Genomic DNA, 22,050 nt, shown 5'->3' on the forward strand with positions numbered 1-22,050 from the left:
ACAGGGGTCTGTCCTTTCCAGGCAGGAGCCCAGAGCCAGGGACCCCAGCCCTGTACCCTGCACAGGGCCAGCTATGAAACACACGAGGCTCAACAGCTTTGCAATGTTTACTCTTGAAAAAATAATTCCATTCAGAAAGCGTCAAACCCTGGTGATGCCACACACCCAGCCCTGCCACGACTGCCACTCCAGAGCCTTGCTGGGGGGACAGGGAGGGATGGAGAACAGCACCCTGTGCGCCTGGCATGGTCTGCGGAGAAGCAACAGCTTTGCAATGTTTACTCTTGAAAAAATAATTCCATTCAGAAAGCGTCAAACCCTGGTGATGCCACACACCCAGCCCTGCCACGGCTGCCACTCCAAAGCCTTGCTGGGGGGACAGGAAGGGATGGAGAACAGCACCCTGTGCACCTGGCATGGTCTGCGGAGAAGGGGGAGCCTGAAGCCCACCAGCTGAGTCCTGCTGTCACTGAGAGCAGGGAGCCACAGAGCCCTGTTTGGGAGGAGAGGGGAACTCTTGTTTAGCCATCCCCCATCCCTAGGACCACCTTCCCCAGCCCCAGGAGGAGCTGGGAAGAAGCCAAGCCTGAGCCCTACCCAGGAAGGGCAAGAGGATGCATTTAGTTTCAAGGGGAAGAGAAACTGAGCCTTGGGAACAGAGGTGCCAAGGAAGGGCAATGGAGAGCCATTTGGAAGTTCTTCCAAAGCAGGGCATGGGGAGCAAGCTACTTTTCCTCAGAAAGAAGTGAAGTCCCTTTTCCATCCTCGTAAAAGACCTGCCTTACCCTGAGGGCTAGCACAGGGGGTGGCTGGGGGGGTAGGCTGAGCCCCAGACCAGTACTGCAGCCTCAAGAGTGCCACTCTGCACGCTCTTGTTCCCTCCTGCATCCATCCCACCCCATCCTTGCTGCTGGGGCAGGCATGCAAGGGAGTGTGAGGGTCAGAGTGCCTGCAGTCATGCTAGAGCTGTGCTGCATCCACATTGGGATCATCCTGGCCAAGAAGGGCTCCCTGGTTCACAAGTTTTCATTCCTGTTCTGGACAAGGGAGAAAAGCAGGGGACAGAGGGTGGAGCCAGGGGGACAAGAGACAAACCTCCCCTGACTGCACCCGTGCAGGCTGGGGGCTGCCAGCTCTCCGTGCTGCTTCTGGTTATCCACCCCTTCCCAGGAGCAATAAATAAATAAGTTAGTGTAGTGTAGACCCCAATGCTCAGTTCACAGTGAGAAAATGAAGGGGAAGAGCCCCTGTTACCTCAGGGAAAGGGCTGAGCGGCAACTCCTTCTGCCAAAGGCAAGGCAGAGCATTGCATCCCTGCCCGAGGTGAGGGGATGGGCAGAGAATGGATCTCCTGCTGCATGGATGAGAGGGGGAGCTGCACTGAGCAAGGGGACCAGGACTGCCCCCCCGGGGTGCAGGGGCATTAGTACCAAATGGCTGGGGATGGGAGGGGGCCCTGGGATCCTTCCTAAGGCACGGGACCCCCTCCCTCTGCACGAGGGGTGTACCACAGTGGGAGGGCCAGGCTGCCCATCCCAAACCACCTCATAGCTTCCCTGCCAGCAACTTACCACAGTAAGGGTGGGAATTCAGGAGAAGAAACTCCCTCTGCCTTCAGCAAAAGCAGGGGTTACCAGGGCAGGGAGGATGGAGAGGCAGGGTACAGTACCACAGGCAAGGACCATAGTGCAGCATCTCTTGCTCCAGATGACCCTGGCCCACCCAGCCCCTGCAGCCAGGGGATGATGCCCACTGGCTGCTCCCTTCTCACTCTGCAAGGCACTTTCACCCCCACTCCCACAACCCAGAGGCAGGGCTGCTCCCCACAGAGGAGGTGGGTGAGGACAGTCTGAGCCAGGGCACACAGCCTGGTTCACTTCCACCTACAATCACCTCCAGCTTCCAGAAGTGACCGCCCTCATGCTGGCTGTGGGGTGTCCCTCCGTGTCCGCAGCAAGTCCAGCTCCTCTCCAGCATTCCCTTTTCTGTGAGCTGGGCTGCACCAGTGCCTGCAGCCCATGCAGCAAAGCCAGTGTGCAGGAAGATGTCCAACACAGCACAGTCTTCAAGGTGCATCCACTGTGCAGGTAGCAGGAGAGATGCTGGAATAGCCCCTCTTCAGCACTGTGTTCACCACGGGGCACAAAGCCAGCAGGCAAGAGTTAATAAATAACACCCAGCTGGCAGGCTGCAGCACTTGCACCATGCTGCCTTCTCAGGACTTCAGGGCCAAAAAGGAGAGCAGAGGTGTTTTTTGAGGCCCCCTCTAGGCTCCAATTGAGCATCTCCTTCCTCCAGCCTTGCCCAGCCAGGGGGCAAAAGGAGCAGCGTTAGTAGAGTGTCTGTGTTAAAAAAACCAAGTTCCTGGGATTGGGGTGGCATATCTACAGGGAATGACCCTGTCCTGTGCAAGGGAAAGGGAGACCACAACAGGAGGCTGGAGGGAGCCAAACATCTGCTTTTGCAGCCCAAAACAGGAGTCTGTATCCAGTCACCAGCCTCCGAGAGCTGCTGCCAACTCTGTCTCTGCACCGTGGGGGTCTCTGTGCTCCCCCGGTCCCCTCTGCTTCCAGCTGCCAGCCTCACGTCTGCTCTGCTGCTGCCACCGCTGGCACTGCCACCGCCCCCTCCTCCTTGGCAGGGGGCTCCATGTAGATTGGTGTCACTGATGAGGGCTTCTTGGACCTGCAGGGGAGGGGGCTGGATGGGAGCAGGCAAAGCTGGTGGGTCCCCTCAGGACCCCAATTTCCAATAGCACTGCCTGGCATGATCTACTTCCCACTGGGACATCCTCCAACCCTGGAAATGTATCCCTCCCACCACACTGATTACGGAGTGAAGATGGTGTCCCCCGAGGATTGGGTTGTGACAGAAGTGCATGATGGTGTGTGCCAGGCAGGGGACAGTGCCATAAGGATGGGGCATTACTGAGCCCCTGGTGCCCCGGATACTCACGAGTAGGGGGAGGCAGGGACCCCCACCACAAGGAAGTGGTTTTTCTTGCGGAAGAGCCGCCACAACCCCTTGTGGTTCCCGCGGACGTCCAGGTCCCAGATGTGGAGGCACTAGGATGGTGAGGAGGGAGAAAAAGGCATCAGAGCCTGGGGATGGACACCAGGGCCAAGTATCCCCTGGCATGGGAAGAACCACAAGCTCTCCCCTCACTGAGACACAGCAGAGAGGGCTGTACCCCAAGACTGGGGAGGCACAGGGCTGTATCCCTCCAGCCACACCAAGAGCTTCAACATCACCCAGGGACAGCAAGAAGCCATTTAGTCAGCGGCGACGCCATGGGAAAACCCAAGAACAACAGCCAGGTGTTTCCTAGTGATGCAGAGACCAGTGCAGGGCTGAGGACAGGCCATGACAGGGCCCTCACCTTGGCAAGTTGAGTCCAGGTGGTGAAATCTGCTTCCTGCTCCATCCTGATGAACATGACATAGACCCTGCCCTCAGTGTCGGGCACGAAGGAGTCCTCACAGGGGTTCTTGCTGTGGTCCAAGACCTCAGCCTCACTGTGGAAATGGAACAAGGAGTGAGAGGAGACCCCATCTTCTCCCTATTCCCACTTCAGGCATGCAAGACATGGCTGGGGCCACCTCCACCCTTCCTTCTGTTCTGGTTGGTTCACCCAGTGTGTCTTGTGGTCTCTCCACCTTCCAGCAGGCACTCACCCCAGGAGCCGATGAATTTCAGTCTCATAGTTATCCTTCCTCAAGCTGTAGGAGGAGAGAACAGAGATCAGGGCAGAGTCAGATAGTTTGATCCAAATTTAAGACTGCCCCAGTGTAACATTAAAGGCAGCTGGAACCAATAAATGGAGAGCAGGAACTGCCACACATTCTTGAGATGTGGCAGCAAAACCACAACCCTTGAACATGTCCACCTGGAGCACAGGGTAGCCAAACCCAACCTTGCAAAAACCACTGCCAGGACTCCCCAGCAGAGGCCAGTGTACTGATGCAGGAGGTTATGGCCACTCCAGATGGGAGATGACTCCAGCACAAGGAGACAAGGATCAGACCAAGCAACTCTTTCATCAAGGTCTCATTGTGACCAGCACTCACCTCTCCACATTTTTAAGCTGGACATTTGGAACTGTGTTGAATTTGTGCTTCTTGAAATAGGCTTCCTGGGAGAAAGAGAGAGAGTAGGGAAGGAAAACCAGGTTTGATCATGGTCAGCAACACCTGGAGACGACCTCAAGCATTGCCACTACTTGTGGAGGTGTCTGAGTCAGAGCTCAGCACCAGGAAAGGGCCTGGGGGCTGCGGGAGGTCACTCACATGGAAGTAGCCGTTCATGTTGAGCCCCACGATGCCGAAGTGGTAGGAGCGCGAGATGTCCGGGATGATGCACTCCCGGCCCTTCCGCTGCTCAGGCATCCGCATCCACATGTCCCAGTCCCAGAGCTGGGGAGGAGAAACTGCTACTCACACTCAACTCTGGGGACAGGCTTTGGTAGTGTGGCCATGCAGGGACCTTTCTGGGTGCCCACACCAGGTCCAGCCCTTTGGCCCCAGTGCTGTGGGTGGTTATGTGCCTCCTCAAGTCACTGCCTGCCACAAATCCATTCTGCTTGGGCATCCTTCCCAGTATAAGCACAGGGATAGCCCCTCCAGGAGCTGTACACCCAGGGACTGATGGTGGGCAGAGATGGGGGTGTAGAAGAAAGGAACATTCCAAGGTACTCACCTTCTCAGGGGTTGGCCACTTTGGCTCCAGCTCATCCTTGTACAGGCTCTTCCGGAGCACCCATCCCAGGCCTGGCATGGTTTCCACACGGTACAGGAGTGATGGGTCCTCAGCTGTGTGCTCATAGCCCTGCAACATTATGGGGAGTGCTCAGCACCCTGAATGCACCCATACCCCACCAAAAAGAGGGAAGCATCAGGCTCCATTGAGTCTCTCATTACGTAAAGAGGGGAACAGCCACTGGGAAGCACATGGCAGGGACAGGAGGGTGATTTTCAGGAGCAATTCTGAAGAGTCCAGGGCTGGGGAGACAGACCCGCTTAGGACGAGAGTGGGGACACACACCCTGCTTTAAAGATGGAACCTGGACCCCAGTCTGACATGGAAACAACACAAGGCAGAAATGGCCCTGCTCCACCACCCTTCCCTGACCCACCTGGTCATTCCAAGCAGAGATACAGTACAGGCTCTCATCCTCCTCCAGAAGGTGTATTGACTGGCTCAGAAAGCTGAGGAAAGAGTTGACCCTAGTCAAACACCCTTCTACCGTGCAAACCAAGGCAAACCCTCCTCAAAGAGATGAGCCACCCCCAACTGCTGGAACTGCTTATGCCAATTTTTGGCCTGAGACAGCTGATGCTGGTGGGAGACCAGGAGAGGAGCACCCAAACAAGCTAAGCTGCATCTCACCATGGGGAAAGGACAGCATTCTCTACTGTCCATCAGCCTCTTCTCCTTAAGAAGAAACAGGAGCCTCATTAGACACTGCCCCTGTCCTCTGGCTATGGGGCAGCTCCAACCATGTGAATGGATCAGTATCCCCAAAAAGCCATCTAGGAAGGGATCCCCAACCCTGAAATCACCCTGCACTGATTGCCAGGACAGTGGCCTCAGACTCAGAAGGCAGTGCTCATTTAGGTTTTTGCCTGGGGTCTGCTCAGCCTCAGGTAAGTGAGCTGCACCTGACAGGGGTCTGGCCTCTCCTGAGCATCCAGAGAGCTTCCAGGAACCCCCAACTTTACCTGAAGAAATCAACAGAAATGTCAAGATCTTCTTCCAGAACCACAGCAAATTTAGCATCCTGTAGGGCAAGGAGAAGATCAGAAGGATGGAGATGAACAGGACAGAGCAGAGACACAAGCAGTGTGCTGTGTCTGTGTGGTTCCTTGCCCTGGAGGACTGATCCCAGCTCCTGTGGGACAGGGATCACAAATGCCAGGGGAAGGCTGCGCTGTAGCAGTCTCACTCACCGGGAACAGGTTGAAGGTTGCAGTCAGACTGGCTTTGTAGTGCTACAAGAAAAGATAACAATTGCCTGTGTTAGTATCAACCTGGCACAAATCTAGGGTTAAGCCTGCCTCCCTCAAATGCTATTCCAGGTCCCTGGAAATAACAGTCCCAGGATTTGAAAGCTCTCTGACCTGGGAAACTCTGGCGTTTTTAATGCTGATGGGAGTGTGCTGTATTCCTGAGAGGCCAAACAGCTCCACGACATCCATCGGCTCCTGCAATGGAAAAGTACAAAGCTCATCGATTGTGTGGGTCATTCTCCCTTCCCCTGCCAGTGTCAGCTCCCCAGGATAACAGGAACATCCCCTGCATGAGGCTGTCTTCTTGGAGATTACTGAGGCTCAATGTAGACCTGGCAGCACAGAACCAAACCATTGTGGCCCTTCAGCCTTCCAGTATCACCATGACTTTGTTAGCCCTTTTTGCAGACACAAAGATGTATCCAAGAATATCTGGGAGGTCCCAATTCCAGCCCCCCACAGATAGTGCAGAAAGCAAACAGGTATAGCCAGGACCACTAATAGCTGCTAAATGCCAAGACCACAATCAACTCAACTTTCTCTCACAGTTCCCAAGAAAAGGACCTTTCTGACCAAGGACAGGGGTCAGAAGTAATCCAAATTTGGGCTGAGTTATCTCTGCCCCAAGAAGGAGCCACCAAGGCCTTCTCCATCCCCTTACTGTGCATCCCACCTCCTGGCCACAAAAGAGAGAAGGAGCTCCCATTGTACCAACCCTTCCCCCTTTCCCAGGTATCCACCATGGCAGCTCGAGCATCCAGGCTGCCCCCTCGTAGCTAAGGGATGCTGCTCCAGTTGCCATGGCAATGGATGCTGCTATCTTTAACTGCTCTGATGTGGTGCAGCAAGAGCCTGCAAAAACAAGCCAGCTCCCCCAGCCCCACAATGTGGCAGTGGTGGGAGAGACCTGCAAGGGAACAACTGTCTCCATCTCCATCCAGTACCTCAGTGGATGCTGCAGAGATGAGGCCTAGCAAGCTCCTGAGACCTATGAATATCCCACATGCCTGCCCCAGAGTACATTCCACTGCCAGAGACATGGCTTTCAGTGGGACCCTCCAGGGCTATACAGGGTTGAATGAGAGGAAGGCCTTTGCCTATAAAGGGCCAGTTCTCCTCCACCTGGCTCCAGCTTTCATGAACCTCAAGCTTTGAGCCTTGGCAAAACACTGTTTTGTGTCTCTTCAGCTCTTACTGAGAATGGAGCTGGACAGGCATGGCTGGACTGGTTTGTTCCTCTCCATGTGAAGCAGCTGGACAGGTGGTGTTACACCCAGAGCAGCTCAAGGGTCTGGCAATGCTCATCAAGTGAGAAAACGGGATGGGGAGAGCCCAGCATGACCACCATGTGCCATTCCTGCACACTAACCCCCTCCTGACATGGGGATGTCAGTCCTGGGCATTGGGAAAGACCAAGGCAGCTTTATCCACACCCATATCTTGGCTAACTTTGGCTGACTTGGTGTAGGAGCAGGTGAGAAGTAGCATGACACACAGCAGGAGGAAGGTGACAAGGCTCTCAACTTGCCACCCTCCAAGGACTGGGCCAGCACTGGGCTGAGGGAGCACGGAGCTGGCCACAGAGATCTCTGGCAATGCTCTCACCTCGTAGTAGCCATCGATGAAGACTGTGATCATCTGTGGATTGACGCCCTGAGCCGACAGCAAGGAACGCAGCATCCTGCGGAGAGACAGGGGGGCCTGAGTGCAGCACAGCCCCAGTGGGCACGGGCCCTTCAGCACAGGGCTGGGGATCCCTTGGGATGGGGCAAAGTGTGCTCTAGTAGGGAACAGGACCTGCCTATGCCTTCCCTTCCCCTCCCCAAGGCCTGCCCTTGGTGCTCACACAACCCCAGGAGGAGGCTGGATCCTGCCAGCAGGAGAAGGGGACAGGCCAGGGCCATGCCTGGTCTTGCTGCACGGAGCAGAGGAGCCGTGCCCTCTGGGAGTGCTTACCTGTACAGGTAGTTGGGGCGGTTCCCTGCAATGACAGCTACTGGCACATCAAAGACTTTATTGTCTTTGAGCTGGAAGAGAACAATGTCTGTGAATGGGGGTGGGAGAGGCCATGCAAACCAAAATGATTCTACGTTCTACGTCACTAAGAGCAGGATCCAAGGGGTGGGGACCCACTGTTAAGACAGTAGAGCTGCACAGTCCTACCTCTTGGCTCAGGGCCACACCAACCAACCAGGATGCCCTCAGCACGACTGAAAACCCTACCAGCTTCCCTTCTTCACCTCACCTCTGACCCAGCTCCAAAATCCCAGTTTGCATCCACTCAGAGACCTGCATCAACCCTTCACCACTGTGCCAAGGACAACCCAAAAGTCACAACAGCTGTTCTGTCTGTAGATATTAAGGCTCTGCTGCTTACACTGATATCCCTAGAATAGGGTAACTATTCCTGGCAACTCAGAACAAAGGAATTTCCCTGCTCCAGCATGACCTGCCCCCGGTATTCACTCCACCTTTGCTGGGGCTAAGGGCTTGCCCAGGGGCAGTTTGCATCACTCAGGTAGTGCTTAAGGACAGTGCTCTGCATCAGCTGCAAAACACACCTGGTCCAGCCCAGCCCACCCCAGGAGCCTTCCTGACCATCTGCCCCTGCACTCACAGGATCAGGGTTGAACTCGATGGGTGTGGGGTCCTTGCAGCTGCAGACGCTGCCGTAACCTTCCACCTTGCTGCAGAACCTCTTGCGGCGCCGGTTCAGCTCCGTGTCAGGCCAGTGGCACTCAGCATCTGGAGGCACCAAGGAGAACAACAGACCTGTCACCCTCACACACTCACCTTGGGTGCTCCAGGCTGAGAAACTACTCCCTGGGCTCAGCCAGCAAGCCAGTCCTTGGCAGTGAACAAGCAACACTTTGGATGCCAGATACAACCCCAGGAGCCATTCAGAGGTCAACCCCATCTCTGGCCTCTCTGAGCAGCAGCAGGTTGTTCAAGGCAAACAGTCAGAAAACAGACCAGACCAGGTCTGGTTTGGAGATGTGACAACTGGCCATGTTCCCTCTTCTCCATCCTCACCTTTCTCAACAACCATGCCTGGAATTGCCATGGAAGTAGGAAGAAAGGGAGCTGAATCCATCTTAAAAGTTTCCATTATCATCTCAGAAAGCTTTAAATGACTTTGACTTAAAACCAGGCAGCAGGGAGATGTCTCCCAGAGACATCACAGAGCAGACTGCACTTCTTACCTTCCACGGATGTCAAGTGAACTTCTGTCTTCAGCAGAACAGGGTCACCCCACGTAGAGAGTGCAGGTGACTTGGCATGCTTCTCCCCATACACTTCTCCTGGAGCAAGAACACAGGGTCAGGACTGCCTGGAAGGGCCCAGCCCCATTTGTCAAGGCATGACCAGGGGCTGTCAGCCTGAGGGACAGCTTGGCACCTTCTCCTATTGGCCTCTGGCAAATTGCTGAAGGAACACGCTCTGCCTCCATACCCTCCTCACCCCCAGGAATGGAGCTGCCACTCTCTGGGACTTGTTCCCTGCTCATAGAGCCTGTTGGGGATGGGCTGGGTTTCTCTTCACCTGGCTTCTCCCAAAGAAAGAAACCACAAAGCCTCTCCCAGCCTGTGCAAGACTCACCCCCCTTCTTCCCCACAAAGGTCCACATGTCTCTCCAGCTCAGGAAAGGTGCAACTTGGCTCCCCAGGCTTTTCAGGACATTCTTGGCTGTCTCCTTGAGGTGAAAGGAGCCTTCATCCTGGAACAAAACACAACCCTGCAGCTGAGGTCTGCCTCCTGACAGGGAAATCTCCCATCTATACCAAAGGGGTACAGGGCCCACTCCTACCCTTGAACTAGCTGAACCAGAAACCTTCAGGGTTTCTGTGCCACTAAAGCTGTCGGTGGCTTCATAATGGCCCACAGGCACGTCAGAAGAATCATGAACTCCTGTTTCCTTGAGACCAAATTGCTCTCAAGAAGGGCCATGTGTTAAGCAACACTTCACACAGCTAAACACAAAAACCTTGAAGCAGCACAGTGCTGCTTGCACAGCAGCCCAGACCTACCATAGTCCACAGGGCCCCTGTAAAGCCTGGAACAGGGAGATGAAAGGATCCCACCACATCCTTATATTTCCTCACATCCATTCTCCACCTAACCCCTTGCCTATTGCTGTGGGCTCTGACACATCTGTGTTTTGCTCTCCTGCTTTGCTGGGCACAGCAGTACCTACAGCAAGAAGGGAGAGCAAGGGGACAAGGGAGGTGATCCAGACAGGGAGTCACAGCTCCATGGGCATGTGACATTTAGTCCTGGGAATGCTTGGTGACATTTAGGAGACTACTGCCCAGATGAGCTTCAGGACATCCTGACTCAAGACGACTTTTTTTTTTTTTTTTTTTATTAGGGTCACTCCTACCTTAATGGTGAAGATTAGGATCCGGCCCCGGGCAACCATGTTGAGGAAAAGTACCATGGCTTCATCTTCGTGGGGGGAATAGGTGTCAAAGACCCTCTTGGCCATCACATGTCCCTGTTGGTATTCATAGGTCAGATGGATCTTAAATACTACATGGTATGGACACACAGAATTATGGAAATGTGCCCAGGAAGCCTCACTCCCTGCGCAATACAGGGAGTGGCTATTCCGGTATGCCAGGGAATTAGTCCCCAGGCAAGCTCAGCCCTCAGGCCTTCCTGCACAGAGGTCCATGGGAAGCATCACCCAGCCTCACACCTCCTCCCCTGCCTGCCCCCCAAGGACAGCAGGCAGCACAAGGAAACCCTGCAGGGACTCTCTGGATGACCATGCCATGCTCTGCAAACTGCAGACAAAAAGCATTCAGAGCCTTCCCTCCTGGCTGCCCCTGGCCTCAGAGAGTCAACAGTTCAAGAGCAAGGACAGACTGCCCAGTATAGAAAGACACAGGGATGTTTTACCGTGGCCTGATTTAAGACGATGACATGGATCCCTCTTCCCTGCTCCCGAGCCTCATCTTCCAGGACCTGCAAGTGGATACATGAGAATCACATGTCAAGACCTCTTCTTATTCCCTGCCCATTCTGTGCAGCAGAGCCCCCAAAGAAGAGGCAAATCTCTTTGGCTTTGCTGACTGCAGTGACGGGTGCCAGAGCAGAAGTCCTGGAAGCAGAATTTCTTGCCAGTCACTGAAGTGCTCTCACCACTGTTGTTTGTGGCTTCACCCGTCCAGCTCTGCCACTCTCTGCTCACAGGACAGCCAGCACCTGTCACTCACCGTTGTCCCATCCACAGCCACATAGACCTTTGACCGGCTGGAGTACACCTCAACATCCAGGACCTTCTTGTTGTTGACAGGATGCCTGGGGACCTCCACATTCAGCATCTCATCATCTACAGCAGAGAAATTCCCAGTTTCAACCAGTCAAGGCACCTCTAGCTTGTCCCTGCTCTGTGCTAACCCGTCCAGAAGGGTGTGCCCAGCAGGCACCCCAGCCCAAGGAGTCATGGGTCGGAATTTACAGGGATGGTAGGTAAGGGGAAATACCAAATGACAACAGCTCTGACCCCACAGAAACCTCTGCAGCCAAATGTGCTAAAGCCTTCAGTAGACAGACCAGGATGGGAGCAGCATTTTCTATCAATTTTTGTTAAACCCACGTGCACAGACCTGTTTTTTGTGATGTAGCTGGTCACAAGTTAGTCCTGACTTAAAGAAACTCTTAGCTTCCTTGCTTTCAAAGCACAACAGGATACTGCCCCTCACCATAGTCCTGCGCAGACTCCTCTTCCTCCTCATAAGCAGCTCTCCTGGTGTCCAAGATCAGCTTGATGTTCACAATTACAGTCACAAGCAGGAAGAGGACAGCACCTGTCTGCAATGCAAGATGTTTTGTGTTAGAAATTTGTAAGTAACAACCCCAAAACCAGCCCGCCTTGGCAGGGGCTGCAGGGCATCCCAAGGAGATCCTGCAGAGGATCACAAGCATCTGACATTTCCCCTGATTTTTTCTGAGAAAAGCAAAGAGAAAGAACTACAGGTGACTGAGTTTCATGATGAAATGCATTCATCATCTGGGGAGCACTGACTCCTTGATATGTGAGAATTAACCCACTTCCAGTGTATCCCTGCTTCCAGATCTGTGAGCAGATTCCTGCTAAATTATTGCATCAAGGTTGAGGGTCCCTGCAGGCGAAGAGTTTGGTAATTCAGAGTTACAGCTCCCAGGGTAACCTTAACTTCTGCCTCTGCAGCAGCATCACTACTCTCATCCATCCCTCTGGAACCAGAGGATGCACTCAGGGGAGAGGAGACCCTGTGCAGCTGAATCAAACAAAGGGAAGAAGCTGAGGTCTGATTTCAGGAAACTGCACTGTACCACAGGCTGCAGAGACCAGCCTGCAGCCTTACTGTCTGCAACAAACTTCAATTGCAATCCTTGTGGATGCTGACACAGAGGGCTTGGGAAGGTCCAAGGGCTCTGGAACAGACCCTTGATTCCCTGAGGTCATTAATGGGGCTGGGATCACACACTGGCCTTAGTGAGAGGCACTAAAAGGATTTCTGCCCTATCTGTTCAGCTACTGCTTCAAAGCTCCGTGTTCCTGCTATCCCTGCCAAGCAGGTCCAAGGAGTAACTGAGGAAAATGGAAAATCAGCAATAAGACAACACGATGGTATAAATGTCACTATGGCATTTTGGCTTGTTAATTTGCTGTTGACTCAGGACTATGAGCACCTTTCGGGATCTGTGCACAGAAAGCTTTTAATTAAGCACGAACAGAGCTGTGAGCTCATGGAGAGGCAGCGAGGCCACCTCACCAACCTGCCCAGACCTTCTGCCCTCATCAGCAGGAGGGAATAGCCCTGGTGACCAGAGCAAATAAGGCAATAAGAAATAAGAATTAAGCAAAACCAGCAGCTAGGTCTAGCAGAGCTGGCTTGGTCAAAGCTAACTAATGAATGCTTGGCTGCTGCAGACCTGGCTATTCCATACCTTTAGCTCTGGTCTACCTATTTTAAGCCAAATTTTCATCTATGTTTTAAGCAGTGCCACAAAGTACAGAGATGTATGCAGGCCCTAGCCCGTTGCACCAGCATAGTGAGCAATGCCTGCCTGAATGACCAGACCCATTCCCAAGCCTTCAATGCCCTATCAGACACAGAACTGAGCAGTCTTCTTGGCCAGAGAGCCCTCATGAGCCTTTGTCCTCCCAGGCACATGCAAAACCCTCCCCTGCTCCCTCCCACAGCAACCAACTGCCAGATCTCATGAGCTCCTCTCAGGAAAGGCTCCTTTTCTGTGTTTTGCTGCCATGGGCCCAAACCTTCCTGTCCTTACAGCCCCAGACTGCCCCCAGGGCGCCGTCTCCACCAAGGATTAGCTGTTTTACAGCACAAGCAACCAAGCCTGAGGCTTTCCCAGACACCAGCTGCATCTGGGGCATGAGATCCTATTACCAAGCCCTATTTTCTCTGTCCACCTGTTGTGCCTTATACCAGGCTTGGTTTGCAAATCAAACAGCCAAAGGCTGAGCCCTGCAGCAATCAGCATGGGTCCAGAGCCAGGTTTCAAGCTGAAAGCTTCCCAAGGCCACCTGAATAATTGTATCTCCTCCTACAGCCAGGTCTCAACAGGTCTGCTGGCAGCTGAAAGGAGCTGCTACACATGGCAGACCCTTCCACACACAGGCACTTGGAGGCAGCTTCTTAGGGAACAAGTTATGCTTCCTCAGCATGTCAGGTCACCCAGACTGCCAGCAGACGCACTTCCACCCATGCAGCTGCTCCATAAACTTGTAAATCCTGTAGATTATCCTCCCTAATCTGCTGCAGGGCCGCGGGTGACTCACCTGGCACAGCTTCCGCAGCGCGCGCTGGTTCATCAGCTTGTACTTCCAGGCCAGGTACCAGCTCCGCTTCTTGTGGGGCTTCACAGGCGGGTTGGGATTCCACTCATCCATGGTCCCGGGGGCTGGCACGGGGGCAGCCGTGTGGGGCGGGGGTCAGGATGTGTGCTGCTCTCCTCTCATGTCCATCGGGGCTCCCTGCCGGGATGGGTGCAGGGTGAGGGAGCTGCCTTCAAACTCTCTCCCCAGCAAAGACAGAGCCAGGCACAAGCAGCGGCTGTGGACTGCACTGAGGTGCTAAGAGCAAAAGCCCTTTGGAGCCTCCCTGCCTGCCAGAACTCCTGCTGGGGGCAGTGCAGGAGGCCAGGCTTTGCTGCAGGGTGAGGGGAAGCCCCTGAACTCATCGGCCAGTGGCTGCCTCTGCTCCGGGCCGAACACTCAGCAAGGCTGCTGCAGTGCCAGGGGCTCACTCCCACGCTCTGGGAAAGAAAAGCAGCCCAAAGTCACAAGCAGCCAATAGATCCATCAGTTGTTATGGAATGGGCCTCACTGGCCATATGTGCCAGCGGGGTCCCTGGTGGAGAGACACCCTCCGCACCAACAGCCCCATGCCCGCTATCGGGGTGCAGCCAGCCGGACGCGGGAGCAGCACCGGCCCAGCGCCCTAGTGGAGCTTCCCGCACCCCCGGGCAGCGGGGCTGTGCCAGCGGGAGGCCGGGCGCCCGCGGGGAGCGAACCGCTGGGCCTGGGCGGGATGTGGAGCCCCGGCAGGGCCAGGGACCCGTCTGGAGCACAGCGCGCCCCAGCAAGGCCAGGCGGGGCGGGGACAGGAGCGCTCAGGGGCCCACAGGCACTCGGGGGCGGAGGTGGCGAAGGGCACCCAGGCGCTCCGGGAGAGCCGGGTGTCTGAGGGCGGCAGCGAGCGGCGGCGGGGTGAGGGGGACCCAGGCGCTTCGGGACGGCGGGGAGGCCGGAGAGGACCGGAAGGCGTGTGCCGGCCGCGCTACTCACAGGGGGCTGAGGCGGGGCCGGGCTGGGCTGGGCTGGGCTGGGCCGGGCTGAGCCGGGCCGGGCAGGCCGACACCGCCCCCGCGCCGCCCGCGCCGCCCGCGACACCCGCGCCGGCCCGCGGTGCCCACCCGCCGCTCGCCGAACGCCTCCGGACGCTCCGCCTCGAGCTGGTGAGTGCCGCGGTACCGGGAGCGCTGCCGGCCGCCCCCCGGTAACTGACCGTCCCAACCCGCGGGCACCGCAGCCACCTCCGGCAGCCGCTTGCCACCCCCGGTGACAGTCCCCAAGAGTGCCCGCGCTCTGCCTGCGTTTTGGGGAGCTCCCCTTGCTCCTCCGTGTACCCAGCTCACACCCCTTCCCCGGCCGCTCTCTGCCCCCGGCCCACCCAGCATCCACCCCCGGGGTTCCCCTCGGCCGCCTCCGTCCTGCCCCCTCGCAGCCCCAGGCGCCGGCTCCGTCTGGGATCGCGGTGTCCGGGATCAGAATTTAGGGCTGGCACCTTCGCCAAGGGCATGGTGGTGGATCTTGTCTCCCCCGGGTGTGACCCCCAGGGTGACAAGGCACTGGGAGCTTTCCCGGGGTTGGTTCCTGCGGGGGCTTCTCGGGTGGCTCGTAAGGGCTGTGCTGCAGCCTCTGCCGGGGACGGGGCAGTGCCCGTGGCAGCTTCCTCGCCTCCCTCTTTCGTGGAGCGAGCAAAGAGCGGCGATGCCTGCGCCTCCGGGAAACGTGGCGAGGTTGGGCAATGGGTTCAAGTGCAGCTGGGGGAAGGGACTCTCCCACGCATGAACATGCCGAGCGGGTGGGAATAAGCATTGTTTCCATAGGGGAACAGGCTAAATACGCCCGCATCTCCCCGCGTGCCCTCGGGGGGCTGCAGCACCACCCAGCCGGAGCCCTCCGCTTTGGCTGATTCAATATTCCCGTCGGTGCAGGAGCTTTCATCCTCCCTCTGCTTTCATCCTTCCTCCGCAGCGGCTTCCAGGCTGCACCCTGACCGGAGGAGAAAGGTCTCTGGGGCAGCGCGGTGTTTGCCCTGCCCGGGTGCAAGCAGCCTCAGCCTGTGGCCAGCAAGGCCTGCCTGGGCCGGGCATTATTCACCTTGGCTCAGAAAGGCATTTCCTTGCCCTGCCCTGGCTCTTCTTGCTGGCCTGTGAGGAAGTGGGGACACTTTACACCTAGGTCAGCAGCTTGGGATTGGAGCCCAGGTGCCAAAACCCAGCACAGGGCTCTTCTCGCCCCATCCCCATGAACAGGGACCAGAATTCCTCCCCCCGCCCCGAGCAGCAGGAAACCAGCAAACCCGATGCTCAGAGGATAAGCTGGCCTGGGAGTGGGCGGTGGGAGGAGAATTTAGCAAATTCCCACTCTCGCCTCCTGATCTGAGGAGGAAGATTTATCCCTAGGGCTAGATATCTTGAAAGGAGAAGGCGCCTGAGGTTTGTTGTGTGCTGGGGAGGGGAGCAGGGCTGTGTCTGCCCATGGAGAGCGTGAGGAGGAGTGTGACAGTCCCCTGTACAGCTGTCCTTGGTGCGAGGTCGTGCAGTGAACTTCAGTGCATCTGGAGGAGTACAGAGAGCAGCCTGTGCTGGGTCTCCTCCCACAATAACCATGTCTTGCTGGAGAGGGGGTTTCTTGGAGTGCAGGGGGGAGGTCAGGCTGGTGTGAACTAGCAGCAAATTGATGGCTAACTCCTTCCAGCAAGCAGTATGGAAAGCAGGGAGTGTTATCCCACCCTCTGCTTTTGGGTTGGCTCCCCGGGCATCTCTGACAGCTGCAATTCTGCACGAGGCAGAGAAAAATGGGGAACCCCCCACCAGGGGTTTCCAGCTCTCCTCCTCCTCCGTCGTCTCCCTGCCAAGGCCAGATGCTTTAGCAGTGCGTGCAGAAAAGTCCATTGTAGGCAGTTTTTTAAATAACTTGCCTAGAAAGGAAATTTTTCTACTTGGAAGCTGGCTCCTGCCCCAATCTGGGCACATCCCTGCTATTTTTTATTTAAACCCAGCTTGAGGAGCATGAGGAGGGGGTGGGAGGGCTGGTGTTGAGTCTTTACAAATCTGTGACCTTTTTTTTTCTGTCGTCTGGAGTGAGAGGTGTCACGTGCTGAAATCCTGGCTGGAGTTTTCCCAGGCTCCTTCCTCGGATGCTGCTATGGCTGCTCTGGCTGTGGGACCGGAGACAGGGGTCTCAGGAGACTGTGGGGTCACCCGTGGGCGGGCAAGTGACTCCCGGGGTACCGGATGCTGAGGATCAGGCGCTGTGCTTAAAAATGATCCCTGGGGAGCGCATGGATTTCTGTCACTGCTGGCTGATGCTGGGCACAGGATGTGTTTGTGAAGGAGTCCATGGGCATCTGCAGGCTGCCTGTACGTGCCCTGCAGTGGGTTTTCTCCCTTTCCCCCCATCATGGCCTTATTTCCTTTCCTGGCAAAATATTTGCGTCCTGTGTAGGGGAAATCCAGTGGCTTTTGGCGGCCAGTATCATACAGACAGGAATGTCTTGGCACATGGGGCTTTCCATTAGGAAAACAGATGTTTCTGCAGCAACTGAGGTTTGCAAAGAGCTTCCCCAGTCTCGGAGGGGCAGGAGTCGGTGAGGCAAATGGTATGATCAGCAATGCCTGTCCTCCTTGTCCTCCCATTTTGGGAGTGATTTGGGTCTCCAGATCCTGCCATGTAACATTGTCACCAGGCTTGGTTCAGACCCTAGAAGGTGAGAAGTAAAGGCATGAAGGTGAGAAGTAAAGGCATGAAGGGACCAGCCTGGGGAAGTGCTGGTGGTCCAGCCAGTCCAGACAGTTGCACTGAGCAATGCCTGATCCTCTTGCCCTGCCAGCAGCCTCCCAGGTCTTGGAGGATGCTCTGGGATCAGATCTGCATCCAATACCTCCAGTTCCTTGCTTACTCCTTATTCCCATAGAAGATAGCAACACAAGTGCCCTGGATTTATTTCCCTGAGGAGGTTGGTGGCTGGTGGGGGCCATAAGTTGTTGGTCACCAATGGCCATGTCCCCAGGTCTTGGACAGGGCCCCCTGGGATGGTTCCCTGCAGGATGTTCTCCCATATCATGCTTTCCATCAAGCAGCTTAGGAGACCTGTGGCCACCACAGTGCCACCTCTGCTGGGCTGGGACATGAGTCCCCTGGGTCACCTCAACCCCCCTGTGCTCTGTCTCCCCCCAGGCCTACCTGCGAGCGGTGGACGTGAAGATCCTGCAGCAGCTGGTGGTGGTGAACGAGGGCATCGAGGCGGTCAAGTGGCTGCTGGAGGAGCGGAGCACCCTGACCAGCCGCTGCAGCAGCCTGGCCAGCAGCCAGTACAGCCTGGTGGAGAGCCAGGAGGCCTCACGGAGGGGCAGCTGGGACAGCCTGCAGGACCCCAACGACAGGCTGGACAGCATCTCCGTGGGCAGCTACCTGGACACCTTGGCTGATGACATGGATGAGTACTCCCACAACGCTGCTGAAAGTGCCGCTGCAGCCACATCGGGCAGAGCCCTGGCCAGGGCAGAGCAGGATTGGGTCAGGATCGACCTCGAGAGGGGTCTTGCAAAGCAAGAGAAGGACACAGAGGAGCACGAGTGGCCCCACGTGGACCTCTCCCCACCTGGGTTGCCCCAGGATCACCGGTTTGCTGAGGAGCCCCAGGTGGCCAATGGGTATTTGGGCCAGCAGTCCCCCTCTCTGGAACCAGACAGAGACACCAAATCACCACCAGGGGCCAGGGAGAAGCTGGGGAAGGGAAATCCAGATGGGAAGGCTTGGAAAGCTGAGGCTGACCTTGAGAACTGCAAACTCAACAGCAAACTGCACCTGGAGTACGATGCCCACTGGCGCTGGCTCCAGTCACAGGATGATGTGACATTCTTATAGCCCGTGGCTTTGCCTTCCCAGCCCAGCTCTCCCAGCTGCCCACTCTGCTTCACTTCTCTGTGCTTGGGAGAGTTGGGGTGGCTGGAAAGGGGGGCCAGGCTGGCTTGGTGGGTTGCACTGTTCCTCTGATGGCCCAAACAGCATTTGGTGATGCAGCCATAAGGGACTGGGTGCCTGCCCTGCAGCACATTTCTGGGAGAGGAGGGGTGAAGTGGGTCCTGGTAGATTTAATCCTTTGCTCTAAGGTGTTGCTTGCAGGTGGTTGGATGCCCCTCTGTTGTCCTTGGTGGTGGTGGGGAAATCTGGAACAGTGGTGTTCCTGGGATCTCTCCCTCTAATCTTCAGCTTCGTTTGTGCAAAAAACTGGAGACCCTTCCCCCAAAATGACTACCCTGGGAGGACAGGAGACACTGCCATGCAGCCACAGCTTGGTGGCACCAGCATGCTCAGTGTGGGGCAGGACCATCAGCAGGGCATCCCTGTTGGATCTGCTCATTTCCATCATTGTCTTCAAGGCCAGTGTCCATCCAGGGCAGAACAGACCTGGGGTTTGGCCCCAGCACGTGGTGGATGCAAAAACACGCTTCCCTGCAGGTGAAGCCCTGCCTGGTTTAGATGCCTCTGTGAAGGCAGTCGGAGGTGGGGCTGGGGAGCCTCTGTCCGTGCTCTGCAGAGGAAGGATGATGGTGCAGGCTTCCCCATGTGATGGCATGAGAACAACAAAGCACTGGGTGGGAAATGGAATGCCTGGTTTAGATGCCTCTGTGAAGGCAGTCGGAGGTGGGGCTGGGGAGCCTCTGTCCGTGCTCTGCAGAGGAAGGATGATGGTGCAGGCATCCCCATGTGATGATCCAATTCTCCCAGTTTGTTCCTGGGCTGTCTTCCACCTTGGGAGCAGTCCTGCAGGATCCCTGGGATGTGGCAGCACACGGGCAGCCTGGCAGAGCCTGCGGGGCTCAGACTCAGAGAGGCTCCTGCTCTCCCCTGACACGGTGTGGTGGTGGGGAAGGCTGGGCTTCTCTGTCTGTGGGATGAATGGTGCCAGGTCTCTGCCTTCTACCAGCAACCAGAAACATGAGGCTGCTCTGTCAGGGTGGATTTGCAGTGACTCTGCCCTGGAGACATCTCTCTCTTCTTAGCCTTGGCTTCTGCCTGTGCCTTTAGCTGTCCCCACCACGCCTCCCAGCATGACCCTCTCTGGCTTGTAGAGCATGGCTTGCAGCTGGAGCTGTGTGAAAGCTTGGGCAGGATCTTCTGCCTTCACCAGATGATGCAGGAAAGGACCTGAGCATCCTGATTCAAGGAGCCAAGCTCTTCCACATTTGTGGATAAGCCTGGAGTGTCCTGACTTCAGAACCCATGGGTACGTCTGTCCCCAGCCAAGTGCTGTGACAGCTTTGCTCTCACCATCATGCTGTTGTTCCCTTGCCTGCGTGGGTCACAGCTTGGATCTGTCCGTGCTGGGATGGCAGGAGTGAGGACATTGTCTCGGAATGTCAGTGGGAAGCTAAGAGAGAGGGAGGTGACTGGCTGTGACTTTGCAGATGAGAGCTGTGAGCTGGCTGTGGTTAGGAAGGTGGTTGGGTGCACAACAGGTTCGGCTTGGTGTCTCTGAAGCAGCGCCTTCAGTGGAAATTACCCTCTGTTCTGAGAGCCCCAAGCACCCTCCCTTCCCCTGCAGATCATCAGAACCTCCCTGGATGGATGTGGAGAGCAGGACAATACCCAAAATTCTCAGAGATGGTACCTGCTGAGGACCTGGGTGAATCCCAGCAAACTGGGAATGGGTTCCCTTATGCAACAAGCATCCATCTGCCTGCCCTGCAGCAGCTGTGCTTGCCTTGCCATTGCCTGTGAGTAGCTTGTGGCTCCCTGCTGACACTGAGCCACCGTGTCCCCAAGGCTGGCTGTCCCCTGCTTTCCTGCTAACCCTGCATGCAATGAATCAGCTGAGGGTCCCTGGGGGAGACAGGGTAAGTCCTTTGGCACTGTTAAAATAATTCTTAGCAAAAAATAGCTGGCTTAATAAATGTTTGTGTTTCTCCCAGGCCACGCTGTCGGTGCTTTGCTGAGCTCACTGGTGTTTCTAGGGAAAGGGGAGAGGCTGTGGGGTGGAATGCCCTGGAGCTTCTGGCAGCCCTGCAGAAGGGCAGGTTTAGCCCCAGCCTGAAACAGGCACAGTCCAAGTGTCTGGGCATCTGTCCTTTCTCACATCAGTGATAAAAGTCACGTTTCCTGAAGCAGCTGGGTACCAGGGCACATCTGCTGGGAGCAAGGGTGACTGTATTGATCTTGGCTGGACTATGTGTCAAACAGCACCTTCATGCTTCTGGCCCCATATTTCCAAGGAAGATCATTTTAGGTGTTTGCCAGCTCTGTTAGCTGTGCTGGATTCTTTGCCTCCTGTGTTCTGCAGTGGCAGCTTTGGCTCCCATGGCTTCCTCCACCCAGGAGGTGCAGCGTGGATCTGGGTGTAGAGCAGAGACTTCTCCAGCCCAGCTGGGGTGGGAGCAGCACAGCTCTGATATCAGGCTGTTGGGATTTGCTCCTGGGTGGATCCCTTTAAAACCACTAGAGCCAGTGCTCATGCAAACATCAGCTTTTCCAAAGCAAATGCAATCGGCTTATGCAGCCCTGCCATCCCAGCCTCAGCATCCCTTCCGGCTCACGGCCTTGACACCGTGAGCGTTTGCAAATGGGGACTTGGCTGGAGCCAGCAGGACTCAGCAGGACTTCCCCAGTTTCTGCTGGGCTGAGGTAAAAAACAGAATCGTGAAGAATACCTTAGACATAAAATGCCCAGCCTACTCCTCTTACAAACCTAGACCTCAGCAGTTGGATAACCCTGTAATGCTGCAGAAGAACTTTTGCTGGGGCTTCCCTGGCCACGGACTCTTCAGCCTGGCTTGCCTCAACCCAAGGTGCCCATAGTCACAAAATCTGTCTATCTCCCAAATCCCAGCCCTTGGAGCTGGAGGAGTGGATGGGACCTCGTGGTTGTCTCCTGCTCTGTCTCTGGGCTGTCTGGGTGGAGGATCCCAGGCATGTGCGGAGCCAACATTCCAAACCTCCCCTGGGAAACACCCAGGGACTGCATGTGGCTGAAAGGTGGGTGCAGCAATGGGGTGCAGAGCACCTATGGAGCCCACAGCACCGATCCACAGCCTTCCTCCTGGTGTGCCTGGCCCTGGCCCTGCCTGCTGCTGCCCTTGAGCTGCTCTTGGGCTGTTCAGTGCTGGTATCAGGTAAGAAAACAAGCAGATAAAGCAGGCGGGATCCCAGCCGTGCCAGAAAACACCCACCTCTGTTACAATAAAAACACTAGCCAGCCAATTTTTTTTCCAGATATACACAGAGATTAGAGTGCCTTAA

At 56.0% G+C, this 22,050-nt stretch overlaps 2 protein-coding genes across 5 annotated transcripts; one reads left to right on the forward strand and one right to left on the reverse strand.

Annotated features, from left to right (window-relative positions):
- Nucleotides 1–113: 113 nt before the first annotated feature.
- On the reverse strand, nt 114–14,868 carry POMGNT1 (protein O-linked mannose N-acetylglucosaminyltransferase 1 (beta 1,2-)). Of its 4 annotated transcripts, none has more exons than XR_005956428.1 (23): nt 14,809–14,868; nt 13,801–13,995; nt 11,714–11,822; nt 11,225–11,340; nt 10,908–10,973; nt 10,387–10,500; nt 9,606–9,723; nt 9,209–9,307; nt 8,623–8,750; nt 7,962–8,032; nt 7,611–7,686; nt 6,117–6,200; nt 5,946–5,987; nt 5,718–5,776; nt 5,132–5,204; nt 4,696–4,824; nt 4,287–4,412; nt 4,068–4,132; nt 3,675–3,719; nt 3,380–3,515; nt 2,956–3,065; nt 412–2,685; nt 114–240 (listed from the first exon to the last, which is right to left on the reverse strand). XR_005956428.1 is itself a non-coding variant. In XM_041483108.1 (22 exons), exons 2-22 carry the CDS (start codon nt 13,909–13,911, stop codon nt 2,583–2,585), a joined length of 1,980 nt encoding a protein of 659 aa, XP_041339042.1. In that variant the 5' UTR covers nt 13,912–13,995; nt 14,809–14,868; the 3' UTR covers nt 274–2,582. The 4 variants fall into 4 exon arrangements, 1 of the variants encoding a protein (XP_041339042.1); XR_005956430.1 differs by lacking the exon at nt 114–240 and having other exon boundaries at nt 274–493; nt 1,914–2,685; XR_005956429.1 differs by lacking the exon at nt 114–240 and having other exon boundaries at nt 274–493; nt 1,894–2,685.
- On the forward strand, nt 14,004–19,416 carry LURAP1 (leucine rich adaptor protein 1). Its single transcript, XM_041483177.1, has 4 exons — nt 14,004–14,014; nt 14,427–14,580; nt 14,874–14,978; nt 17,989–19,416. Exons 1-4 carry the CDS (start codon nt 14,004–14,006, stop codon nt 18,676–18,678), a joined length of 960 nt encoding a protein of 319 aa, XP_041339111.1. The 3' UTR covers nt 18,679–19,416.
- Nucleotides 19,417–22,050: the final 2,634 nt, after the last annotated feature.

Source organism: Pyrgilauda ruficollis, unplaced genomic scaffold, assembly GCF_017590135.1.
Source record: "Pyrgilauda ruficollis isolate IOZ18807 unplaced genomic scaffold, ASM1759013v1 scaffold6, whole genome shotgun sequence".
NCBI classification, from domain to species: domain Eukaryota; kingdom Metazoa; phylum Chordata; class Aves; order Passeriformes; family Passeridae; genus Pyrgilauda; species Pyrgilauda ruficollis.